Source organism: Parasteatoda tepidariorum, chromosome 11 (assembly GCF_982258835.1).
Source record: "Parasteatoda tepidariorum strain Cologne lab strain chromosome 11, Ptep-v5.0, whole genome shotgun sequence".
In the NCBI taxonomy this organism is placed as follows: Eukaryota; Metazoa; Arthropoda; class Arachnida; order Araneae; family Theridiidae; genus Parasteatoda; species Parasteatoda tepidariorum.
The window spans coordinates 90686290-90699878 of NC_141765.1; the positions used below are offsets into that span (position 1 = coordinate 90686290).

Below are 13589 nucleotides of genomic sequence, written 5' to 3' on the forward strand. Positions count from 1 at the left end.
CTAGGCGTGAGTCACTTTTATCACTTGATGTCACTATCTTAAAAAATAGTAACTTTTATTGACTGTTTTTAAGGCTTAGTCACTTATCTCACTTCTTTTTAATTTCTCAGCCCCCCCCCATTTCAATCAAAAGAAAGATTTCATATTTTCCCAAACCCGTAATATTACAATCCTCTTGCTCTAGCAAAGAAGGACTATGGGTGGAGCATAGAAGAGGATTGAATTCACTTAAAAAAAATAGACAATTTCCACTTTCAAATGAATTCCTCTTGATATGCAAGAGAGCCATTCACTGTATCTAGGAATGATTTTAGTCATCATCTATCTTAAGTTTCGTTTTCTAATCTCCTGTGGAGGTGCAGAACATGAAATTTTGTGTATTTCTCCTTGAATTGAATTACCTTTTGCTGTAGGGTTCATACGTACCTTAAATGTGCTTAATAGAGTATAATTTTGCATCATAGAAATTAAGCACTCTTAAAAGTTCTTATTTTACATTAAAGTGCTTTTTCTTCAAAGGAAAAAACATAAATAAAATGTATACTTTTATTACCTATTGGCAAAATGGGTGTTGTTTTGGGTTTGATGGCGTGCACACCTTATTTGGACGTCATCACTCTCTTCAACTATGTTCAAGAGTAATAGTAAACAGTGTGCATACGTTGCTATGGCGACTGCTACTGTTTGATAATTTTTTTAGAATTCTTTTTTTTTTCATTTATTATTTAATTTTGTTATGCATTAAATTGGTAAGTTTATTTTTGAGCTATGGGACCAGAGAGATCCCATAAATACTTCTTGAGTTGCGAATAAAAAAGAATTTCATCATTTGAATGAAATTTATTGTTTTAATTAAGAATCAGAAATTCTAACCTACAGTTCAAACTGGATCGTTTTCAATACTAATTCAGGTGAATAAAATAAGGAAGGTAATTAAAAAAAATTTTAAAAAATTAGACAGCAACCTTTTTGTCAATGGGTAACCTGTGATCGTCTATCAGCAATCACAATTTTTATTATTTTTTTTCCTTTTCAAAGATTTTATTCTTTTTTGATAAGATGTTATTATGTCATGCGAATTTGAGTAATCTCTTTTTGACACGCAACTTTACACCGTTAGATGTTTTTTTATTATTTTTAATGTCAGTTGTTATGAAGAATTTTTTCAGTCCTTTCTATGTGGTTTTTCAAATTGTGCTGTTTTTTATACAATGTTATGACTCACGAACTTTAAATTGGAAAATTTCAAATTTATTCACCGTAAATTTACATGATTTTATAATCGTTTTATCAGTCAAATGATTGACAAAGTTCTGCTAACTTTTTTTTCTCCCATGGTTTTTTAAATTTCCATATTTTAATTAATATGATGTTTATTATGTGACATGTATTTCAGTAAGAGCTATTTGTTAATGACTTATTTGAAAATCGTTCTAGGACGTATTTGATTTAATCATGATTTCTTATAATTTTATTTCCAGTGTTTACTTTAGGTGCTCAGGCGAATTTTTACAATTTTTTCAGCCCTTTCCTCATGGTTTTTTAATACGATGTTATTATTACTTCCCTTTTTCACCCTAAAGAAAACTTTTTACACACTCGATTCAGGGCGATTACATTGTAAATTACCGGGTTTTTTTTCCCTGCATGTGGTGCTTCCGGCAAAATAATTTTTAGTAGCCAAAAAATTTATCAACGAAAATTATTTAAGATAAAATCCCTGCTTAAAGAAAGATCGCAAGCTGAAAATCCACTTAGCTCCTTGGCAATCGTAATTGGAGCAAACAGATGAGGAAGTAATAGGACCCCAAATCCAGCACTCAACGGGACCAACGAAATTTCGGAAATTCCGATATGGCACCCATATATTACTATAATTCAATTATACTGTTAATTTCAGAAAAACCAATAAATTTAGTTAAGTTTTGATTGTAGATTATAATGGGGTGCATTTAAAACTGGCCCATCTTACAAAATTTTATTAATTAAAATAATAATCTATATAATATAATCATGAAAAAAAAAATCTGAAAGAGAAATAAACGTTTCTTCTTCTGAACGAGATTAAAGTTCTCATTTTTTTTAAGCTAACATTTTGTTTTAACAAAAGACGCTCACCTCTTGAGAAAGAAAAAAGCTAACAAGGAACTACAAAAAAATTTAACAATTAATGCTAAGAAACTAACAATGAATAACTACAAAAAACAAGGTAACAGTTAATAAGGATAATAAAAAAAAATTTAAAGAAAATATTAACAGTTAATAACTAATAAAAGAAGCCGCAAAATAGAAAATAAAAATAAATAAAACGAATTTTAAAAAAAAATCGCAAAAGGGATAGCATTCATTTTGTACCCCACATGGTATTTGTTCTGTCTTTACTGCTGAAGCAGTTGCCATCCTCTTGGCATTGCGACTGATTTCTACGCGCTCTACAAGGAAATATTGCATATACTCAGATAGTATGAGTGTTTTGCGATTTTTGTTTGTATAAAATAAATAAAACGAATTTTTAAAAAAAAACGCGAAAGGGATAGCATTTATTCTGTACCCCACATGGTATCCACATGGTATTTGTTCTGTCTTTACTGCTGAAGCAGTTGCCATCCTCTTGGCATTGCGACTGATTTCTACGCGCTCTACAAGGAAATATTGGATATACTCAGATAGTATGAGTGTTTTGCGCCAGTTGGAAAATTTTAACAGTAAAAATCATCCGATTTTATGTTTTAATAATCATTTGTTGATTACCCTTCACAAAAATAGATTTCATATTTGATTCTGTTGAGTACCGAGTCACGTCCGTATTCCAGTGAACGACTTGGCTGATTCGGCTGCATGATCTGCTACATCTGTTTCAACTCTATCTGTTTCTTTCTCGGACACAAAAACTTATATTCGACAGTTAATCACATCTGTTTGGCAACAACAATGGGATCTAAAAATTTCTAACAAGTTGCACTCAATAAAAACAGATTTTAACCCTTATCCTATAATGAGTCTGCGGCATGTAGATGTAAAGTTAAACCGTCTCCGAATCGGCCACACTCAGCTGACCAACCTACATTTGTTATTTAGGGAACCTCCTCCCTAATGCAACACTAGTAAAGTTTTACTCACAATTCATCATTGTTTAATCATCTGCTCATGTTTTAACCGTCATCGTCTTACCTTTTTTGGTAGTTCTATTTTAACTCTGCAGGATTTGTTAGGTGACTCTCATCATCCTAACATTTTTGCGTTTTTATGCGCAATTGGTCTTTTATACTATATATAACTGTTTTATCCTATTTACAATTTTATCTGATTTTATGCAGCTTTGAATGCAACTGTTTTATAATGCTTTACTACATTTACTTTCTATCTGGTTTTACTCACTTTTGAATACATCTGTTTCATTGTATTTAGTTTTATAAATTCCCTGTGATTTTTAATGAGGAAAATTTGTAATATACATTTATCTATACATTGTAATATACATTTACCTTTATTTTAAAACTGTTTGTTTGGACTATTAAACCCTACATTCAATCAATCACATGGTAGTTTCAATGTGAACTGGGTGTGGCCAATGTATGGTCAAACAGGAGAGGGAGATGTGGGGACAAACCAGTGGAGCACTTGCACAGCTGTCAAGATTGATTGCTCAGTTTCTTCCAACTTGCATTTCTTTATTTTGTTCATTGGAAATGCAGGTGTTTTTACTTTATTTTAAACTACTTTAGGAACTGATGTTTTGTTTGACACAGATATTTTTTTCACGCTTTTTTTTATTTTTAAAAGATAAAATAAAATTCCTTACTTCAACAGAATAAAATTCCAAATAAAAAGCGAATATTATAACTGAATTTTTTTTGTCTTATTGCTAAAAATTTCTTAAAAAAAAAAAAGAAGATTGAATTAAGAATTTCTGGATGCTTGATTAGGGGTCCCATACTATATCCCCTTTTCTTTTCCTCAACTCCTTTAAAAATAACCAATTGTTTCCTCCTAAACAGCTCCAGTGGAAATGACAAGCGGAGGAGGTGGAGTACACTCCTCTTTTAACCATTTTCTTCTCTCTTTCTAAGCTGAGTCATATTGTGTTATTTCCATCGAAGGAGAGGGCTAAACCCACTAATTACCCACTAAAATTCCATCCCCAAAGATTGTGAAAGTGAAACTCGTTTCCGCTTCGTTCATTCCTTCTTTAGAAAATTTTTGGTGCTCACTTAGTTATTTCTTATTCCTCTTATTATTAGTTATTTTGTTATATTACAGTTTATATTACAGATTTCTGTAATCAGTCGCAGTTTTAATTCTTCCGCTAAATATGGTTGAATTATTTTTTTATAATAGAAGAATAACTTACTTTCCTGAAATTTGAGATTCTCCAACCCTTTTCTCTTAAACTCCAAACTGGCTCCTATTTTCATCAATGGTTATGTGCCAGGACATTTTAGAAGGGGGCCGTGATAAATTTATATTGATAATTTGAAATATACTTTGATGGAGAATGGCTTTGTTACCAGAAGGCTTTAGCTTATTAAGTCATGATAATTGGGACAGGTGGAAAACAGACATTAAAGTTTTGTTATTGGATAAAGGCTGTTGGAAATTTTTTGAAGGAAAAGAAGAAAAGTTAGAAATTTTAGCTACAAGAAGGGAAAAACAGGAATTTGAATTAAGAAAAGATCATTTTCAACATTGTATTATACAATTCAGCCAGAGTTCAAACCGCTTATTCAAGATTGTTTAGATGGAAAAAGGGCTTGGGAGCAATTGGTTCTGCAATTTGAGCCAAAAACAAGAGCTAGACTCATTCAGATACTTGATAAGTTTTTTAGCATAAAGTATCAAGCAAATGAAAGTATAGGCATTTTTATTGCTAGACTTAAAACAGCTGTGAAAAAGCTTAGTGAAGCAAGTCATGAATTAAATCAGTTGTTTCAAGGCTTTCAAGCAATAAGGCATCTACCACCCGAATTCTTCGCTAACATTCAGATAATTTATTGTTGGAAACATGAAGATTTCACGATTGATAAAATTGCTGAAGAACTAAGAGAAGAAAGCAGACTTACACAAGTGAAAGCTGATATTCGTCCAGAAGTTAGTGCTTTTAACATTTCTTCTATAAGTAAAAATGAAGAAAGTATAGAGATAGAAAAAAATCTCAAAGTAAATTAGCAGAAAGTAATAGAAAAGTCATTGGTTCATATCATCACTGCCACAAGTATGGACATTTAGTTGCAAATTGTAGAGATAGTTATCCCAGAAATGTAAAGTCAAAGTAGAGTAAACAGAAAAGAAATTTCAATGACCAGTCAACTGCTTTAGTTGAGACTTATACAACACACTCTGAGGAAGTTGGTGAAATCATGATTAAGAATGATGATAGAATATGGGTTTTGAATTCAGCTGCAACTACACATTTCTGTAAAAATAAAATGTTAATGCCAAGTTAAGAAGAAACAAATAATGTAAGCATGGCTTTGGCTGTTGGGGATATTTCTAGTAAGGAACTGTTGAATTTTCAGTTAAAGTAGGAGAAGAAATGAGTAATATAACTTTAACAAATGTTTTGTACAACCCAAGTATTCGCAGAAACCTAATATCTATTTCACGCTTGGAAGCTGCAGGAGCTAATTTTGTTGGAACTAAGAGAATATTATGAGTATATTCAAATGATTGGTTAAAATTATTTTATGCCACTAGAAGAGACGGATTATACTACCTGAAGCCATTCAAATATAAGACTGGAACCCCAAAAGCTGAAGATAGTGGATTTAATGTTGGCACTTGTAAATCAGGAACAGATATAGCTACATTGTGGCATAGGAGATATTGTCATATTAATTTTGACTACCTTAAAGAAACTAGTAATAACCAGAATGTAAGGGGATTACCTAATATAGAAAAACCAGATGAAAATTGTGACACTTGCCTCCTTGCTAAATCCAATAGAATCTCATTTAAGTCAGTTGCAAGTCGTACTTTTTAGCCACTTGAAGTAGTATATATGGATATCTGTGGTCCAATGCTGAAAACTTCGAAAGAAGGAAATAGGTATTTTTTGGCAATTATAGATGATTACAGTCATGCAGTAGTTTTATACCTTATGAGGAATGAAAGTGAAGCATTGAAGAAATTTAAGAATTATCATGCAAAGATGGAACGCTTGACTGGAAGAAAATTAAAGTGTATCAGGAGTGACAATGGTGGCGAGTTCTGCAATAACCAATTTGAAGAATACTTTGAAGAGCATGGAATTTGTGCTTAACGAACGAATTACTATACGCCAGAAGAAAATGGTGTATGTGAAAGACTTAATAGAACTGCTCTGGATGCCATTAAATCTATGTTGAAGGATAGTAACATGAATGAAGAATGGTAAGATGAAGCAGTATGTTGTTTTGTTCATACATGGAACAGAATTTCAAGAAAAGAAAACACCGTATGAGATGTTGTATGGAAAGTAACCACCAGTAATGTATTTTATAGTGTTTTAATGTAAGGCTTATGTTGGTGTACCTAAACAAAAGAGAAATAAATTCCAAATGCGTGCCAAAGAAGGTGTAATGCTAGGTTATGCTTTTTCAACCAAGGGCTATCGTATCTACTTACCTGAAAATCGTAGAGTTATAGAAACAAATAATGTTAAATTCAATGAAAATGAATGTGCAGTGGAAGTCATCCTGGACCAAAGTAGAAAACCAACAAGAACAAAATGGAATGAAAGAGAAGAATCAGATGATGAAGATATTATTCATAGGCCAGAATTTGACTCAAGTTGTAGTCACGAAAGCATCAAGAAGGTATCCGATTAAAACTGGTTAAGAAAAGCAACTAAAGGATCAGATGGATCTAGAAATGATATTTATTATTGCATAGAAGGATCTATCAACCAATTTAGGTCATCAAATGACATTGAGAAATATTGTAATAGTCATGGAATTGAATTTGAAAAAGATTTATTTGATTTTAGTGGTAGGAATGAATATTCTGGTAAAGTAACCAGAAATGAAGTCGGCATAGTACAAGGAGATAAAGCAAATTTAATTGAGTATAATATTCCAAAAAGCTACAAAGAAGCAGTTGAGTCAAGAAATTGTGAAAAATGGAAGAATGCAATGGAAGAGGAAATTGAAATGATGAAGAAAAAAGAAGTGTGATCATTGGTAGAGAAGCTGGAAGATACTAAAGTGATAGGTAGTAGATAGGTTTACAACCTAAAAACCGATGAATCAAATAAAATTGTGAGACATAAAGCCAGACTTGTTGCACAAGAATCTAAGCAACAACAAGGTATTGACTATTATGAAGTGTACAGTCCTGCGGTAAATTTTTCTCTCATAAAATTATTTTTCGTTATTTTTGAAGTTTAATGAACTGGGTTCACTGTCAAGTTGATGTAAAAAGTGCACATTTATATTCAGACTTAACAGAAGAAATTTATATGGCACAACCTGAAGGTTTTGTAGTAGATCGATCGAAAGTGTGTAAATTAAAAAAGGCAACATATGGATACATCAATCAGGACATGAGTGGTACACTGAAGTACGAATTATACGAAGTGTGTTGTACGAATTAAAACTTGAAAAATTAAATTGGTGCAACGGAATATTCACAGGAGATAATGTGTTGCTATTGATATATGTAGATGATATTGTGATATTTGGAAAAAGTCAAAAGAACATAGATCTAATTTTAAAAGAGTTGAATCAAATTTTTGAATTAAAGATTGTGGGTGAAACAATGAAACTCTTAGGTATAGAATTTGAGAAAATTAATGTTCATTTAGTAATCCACCAGAAAGAATATATAGAGAATACAGTGAAGCATTTTAGCAAGTGGTACAACATACCCATAGTTTCATTGCGAATAGCTAAAGGATTAAATTTGTCAATGCAGGATTGCCCTCAAACAGGAATACAGAAAGCTGAAATGGAAAATATTCCATACCGAAGTGTTCTTGGATGTGTATCCTTTATAGCAAGTAGGACAAGACCTGAAATATCTTATGCTGTTAACATTTTATCACAGTATCAAGAAAATCCTGGTATCAAACATTGACAAGCTCTGCTGAAACTATTAGGGTTGTCAAAAATCTCAGATCTGTCAATAAAGTTCTACACTGATACTGACCATGCATCAAACAGAGATGACAGAGTGTCAACTACTATTTGGAATTATTGTATATGTAGGTGATATTCCTATCTTGTGGAAAACCTTTAAACAGAAAAGTGTTTCAATTTCTACCATGGAGGCTGAGTATATCTCTTGATCAGAGTCAGTCAAGGAGTTAGTGTGGTTAAAAAATGTGCTAACTGATAAAAGAAACTCCAATTGGACATACCAAGCTATGAATTGTTTTGTGATAACAGTGCTGCTATTGATTGTTCTAAATCTGAAAATTTGAACTCTCGAAGCAAACACATTGATGCTCATTACCATTTACCAACACCATTATAGATATTGTTGTTTGAGAATTATAATTTTTTGAGAAACTTCTTTTACATTTTTCCTGTGGCACTTTCATAAACACACTGTGATGACAAACAAATAATTTTCTGCAATTAATTAATAAAAAAATATTTACAATCCAATAGAAAGGCACTAGAATTAAAGGATGGTATTTTTTGTTAATTTATTCTTCCATTACTCATGGTACTATGGACAATTCATAATCATTCACTTTGATTTTGATGGGAATTATGCATCAAAATTTAATAAAATAAACATCTTAAAAGATTGCTTGATTTCTTAGATGTCAAATAATAATTGTTTGGTATTATAAAACATTTAGCAGGCAGAAAACATTAAAAATAAGTTATAAAGTAGGTAGGCATAATGCAGATCTTTTAGTCTTATTTTATAAAAATAGATGGCGTAATTAATAAAAATGTTAAATTTGAAACTTAATTTTAATTTAATTTTAGTAATCCACAATAAATAAATAAAATATTAATTTAATTCGATAAACATTAACGTAATTACCGTATTTTTCGGTGAAAGCGCCATGGCGCTATCGAAAGAAAAGTTGTTTTTTTCCTACATGCGGCGCTTCCGTCGAAATATTTCTTAGCAAAAAAATTTTTCAAGGAAAGTTATTTAAGATGGAAATAATTTTCTGAAGAAAGACTATTCAAAAAAATTAACGAAGTCAACGAAATATTCGCCCGCATCGCGATCTGCTGCAGAACATCGCCAATTCTTAGCAAACTTTCGGCAGCAGCCTGTAGAAAGTAAATAAACGAAATAATAATTTTTGAAAAAAGCATCGCATAAGGAGAAAATTTAAAATTTATGCATCTTGTATCCACCCCCAGCTTAAAGAAAAATCGCGAGTTAGAAATCTACTTAGCGCCTTGGTCATTGTAATTGGAGCGAACAGAAAAGGAAGTAATAGGACCCTAAATCCGACACTCACGGGACTGACGAAATGCCGAACTTCGGATCTCTTTCGGAAATTCCAATATGGCACCCATATATTACTATAATTCAGTTATACTGTTAATTTCAGAAAAACCAATAAATTTAGTTAAGTTTTGATCGTAGATTATGATGGGATGAATTTAAAACTGGTCCGTCTTAAGAAATTTTATTAATCAAAATAATAATCTATATAATATAATCAAGAAGAAATAATCGTTTCTTCTTTGGAGCGAGATCATAGTTTTAGTTTTTTCTTTTAGATAACATTTTGTTTTAGCAAAAGAGGCTTACCTCGCAAGAAAAAAAGAAAAGCTAACAAGGAACTACAAAAAAAAGTAACAATTAATGCTAAGAAACTAACAATGAATAACAACAAAAAACAAGCTAAAAACTAATAACGATAAAAAAAAATAACTATTAACCAGAAGAAGAAAAAAAACAAGCTAACTAATAACAAAAAAAAAAATAAAAAACAAATTAACAGTTAATAATTAATAAAAAACAGCAAAAAAAAAATAATGAATCGAATTAAAAACAGCAAAAGGGATAGAATTCATTTTGTTGTTTCAATGTCAACTGGATGTGGCCAATTTATGGTCAAGCAGGGGAGGGATGTGAGGGGCAAACCAGTAAAGCACAAGCACAGCTGTCAAGATTGATCAGTTTTTTCCAGCTTGCATTTCTTTATTTTGTTCATTGGAAATGCAGGTGTTTTTACCTCTCACTTTATTTTGAACTGCTTTAGAAACAGATGTTTCCTTTGACACAGATGTATTTTTTTTCAAGCTTCTTTTTTATTTTTAAAAGATAAAATAAAGTAAGTTACTTCAACAGAATAAAATTCCAAATGAAAAGAATATAGCTGATTTTTTTTTGTCTTATCAATATAAATTTCTTAAAAAAAAAGAAAAAATTTGATCAGATTAAGTGCCGAATTTTGGGATGCTGGATTAGGGGTCCCATACCCTTTTCTTTTCCCCAACCCCTTTAAAAATAACTGATTGATTCCTCCTAAATAGCTCCAGTAGAAATGACACGTGGAGGAGGTGGGGTGCACCCCTCTTTTAAACATTTTCTCTCTTTAGATGATTCCCATTGGGTTATTTCCATTGAAGGAGAGGGCATTCTACCCACTAAAATTCCGCCCCCAAAGATTGTGAAAGTGAAACTTATTTCCCCTTCGCTCATTCCTTCAGAATTTTTTTGGGGCGTGCTTAGTTATTTCTTATTCTTGTTATTATTAGTTTTTCCTCAAATTGTTAACGGTAATAAATTTTAAAATCTTTTTTTTAATAAATTTTTATTTTATTTTTCTTATTACATTGTTTTACGGATTTCTGTAATCAGTTCAGCGTTAATTCAACTACTGAACATATAAATATTTTTTTGCTGTTCTTCTATTTTTTGGCGCGGTGCCAACTGGTAAGAACACCTTCATTTTATATCGTTTTGTTGTTTGTTTTTTTCTTTTTTTGCTGAAAGAGAAAACTTTTTTTTTTGCTGAAAAAGAAATTTTTTATTATAATTTAGAAATTAAAACTTTACTTTATGAAATGCATAAAAAAATGTAATTTTTTATTATACAGATATTCTAAATGGTAATTTAAAGGTCTCTTCTAAAAGGATGCTGATATGCATGGTTTAGCGCCATTGCAGCGCTTGCGCCAAAGCGGCGCTTACTATAAATGTTTTTTTAAAAATTTCATTTTTATCGATGTGCGGCGCTTGTGACGAAGTGGCACTTTCGCCGAAAAATACGGTAAATAAATATCAAGTTAAAACTATAGTTTTTATTTCATAGTGGATATAAGAACTGAGCAAGGCAATTAAACTTAGATTTCAATGTTATTCAATAAATTAGTGTGATATTAGCTTCATAAGAATTCATGCATATGATAACCATAAATTAAACGAAAAATTAAATACATTTTTTTTCTTAAAATAGCTAATAGTTACTTATCAACAAACAAAACTTGCTCCTTGAGGTTTCGAAGCTCTAGAATTCCATTTCGTATTTGTAAGTTCCCCAAATTCCTTTACCCACATGTTGCAATCTTCTAAATTTAGAATATTGCTTTTAAGGGTAATAATGTTTGATGAACTACTTTCTACTTCATTTTTAAATGAAGAAGGCAGTTTCTCAGGTGAAAAAACACATTTCAAGTTTGTAAAACAAAAGCTGGAGTACAGAAATCACTCAATGCTGAAAATAACTAGCATGACAGAATGAAATAGCCATACGCCACAGAAGGTGTTTTCAAGAAATCCAATCAGCGCTCTCAAAATCTCTTGGAGATCCTATAGATGTAAAGAGAGTTTGCATGCTCCCAGACCCTTGCCTATAGCTCAGTAAATGACAACATAAGTAGTTAATACAGTAACCGTTTGTCGTCACATCGTGATTTTCTTATGCATAATATGGGTAAATTGGCAACTCCAAAAGTTTTTTTATTAACTTTATTTTGAACAAAGATTCTTAAACATATGTTTAAGGATAATAATGAAATGATGTGTAGGTTTTAATTTTATCTTATCTTATTAATGCACTATATTTATTTTCCGTGAAGCTTCTTTGTTTTATCATTAGTCTTTAACTTGATTTTTTTATATGTATAATAATATAATGTATGTGTTGCTTTATATAGTTTCTAATTTCATTTAGGTTATGCATTTCTTCTCTTCCAAGATGAATCATCTGTTCAAGCTTTAATTGATGCTTCTATTCAAGAGGATGACAAACTTTATTTGTGTGTTTCTAGTCCTACAATCAAAGACAAACCGGTAAAAATTATTTGTTGTCGAAAGAATATCATAGTTAAGTTTTACTCCTGTATTATGTTTAAAAGGTAGTACTGAAAATAAAAAATAATTCTTGAAAATACAATGTTTCAGTGTTGGTATTATTGATTCGGTTTCCATAAATTTTTAAAATATGAATAATATTGAAAGCTAATGGGCAATTAAATGATACATCGGACAATATAACAAAAAATAAACATTTAATAGCATCCATCCATTACCAAATTTCTTAGTCTTTTTTAAGTATTTTGCAGTAATAATAAAAAAGTTTATTAAAATCTTAATATAGTTTATATTGGTAATATCAGTTATATGAAAATAGTAATGTAACATCAGTTACAAACTCCTTCTCTATTTGCCTATTTCTATATGCCATTTCATGTGTATTAAATTCTGTTAAGTTCTTTCAAACAATTAATATTGATAAATTTTCGGTATTTTGTATTTTCAATTAAAGGTATTGTTTCTTAAATGTTTAAAACAAGAAAGATGGAGGGCGGTGTAGCTCTGTTAAAACTCTTATTCCAAAACATAAATATTTCACAAAGCGGTGGGTAAGAACTATTTTAAATCAACTGCCAGCTGGTTGACATTCTCTTGCATACAGTATGCAGGCTATGGGAGGTTTATCATAGCATTTTATATTTGTAATGTAAATTCACATTTGTTCATTTTTGTCATATTGTATTTTTCTATTTTTTCCCCTCAAAATACTACCCACGCTATAGTTAATACTATTGTCTACTTGCCAACACCTCTATTCTCTATTTTTTTTCCTTTTTTAAAATTCAATATTTATTTTTTTACTTCTCCATATTGTAAAATAAAATATATTTCATACATCTGATAAGATATCCTTAGTTTCAATAATATAACTTCTTTTAATAATTTAACATTTTAATAATTTAGCAAATAATATCCATATTTTTAGCAAGTTTTGAATGCATACTTGATATTTTTTTTGGCTTGTTTGAAATTTGATTATGAAACAAAACATTTAGTGACTTATAATGCTTTAATCAGAATTTAAAAAAATATATATTAAATCAGATTCCATTTAACAATTTCTTACGATTATTTTCACTTGAAAATATAATATTTTTATTGTGTTTGAAATATATCTTTAATACAGTACGTTTTTTAACCTTTTATTTATTGTTTGTTAAAGCAAAATTTAACATACTCCATATGTTTCATTGAATTGTCAAACAGTTTACAAGATTTTGATTCTAGTTTATAGAGTAATTCATAGGTCGAAATTATTAAAATTGCCAAGTTTGTTTTTTCTTTTATATTTTTGTTTAAGTAAACTTTCAAATTGTTTACAAAAACATCTTAAACAGGGAGTGTTCACATGAAATGTGTGCTTATATTTT

General features: G+C 30.4%; 1 protein-coding gene across 2 annotated transcripts in view; it reads left to right on the forward strand.

Annotated features, from left to right (window-relative positions):
• Positions 1–13589, forward strand: part of LOC107444581 (cytoplasmic polyadenylation element-binding protein 3) — an 88882-nt gene that overhangs the window by 38539 nt on the left and 36754 nt on the right. For both annotated transcript variants that reach the window (XM_016058754.4, XM_016058755.4), the window contains one exon: positions 12077–12195. In XM_016058754.4, the coding sequence (XP_015914240.1) occupies positions 12077–12195 (119 nt within the window). The remainder of the gene's footprint in view (positions 1–12076; positions 12196–13589) is intronic.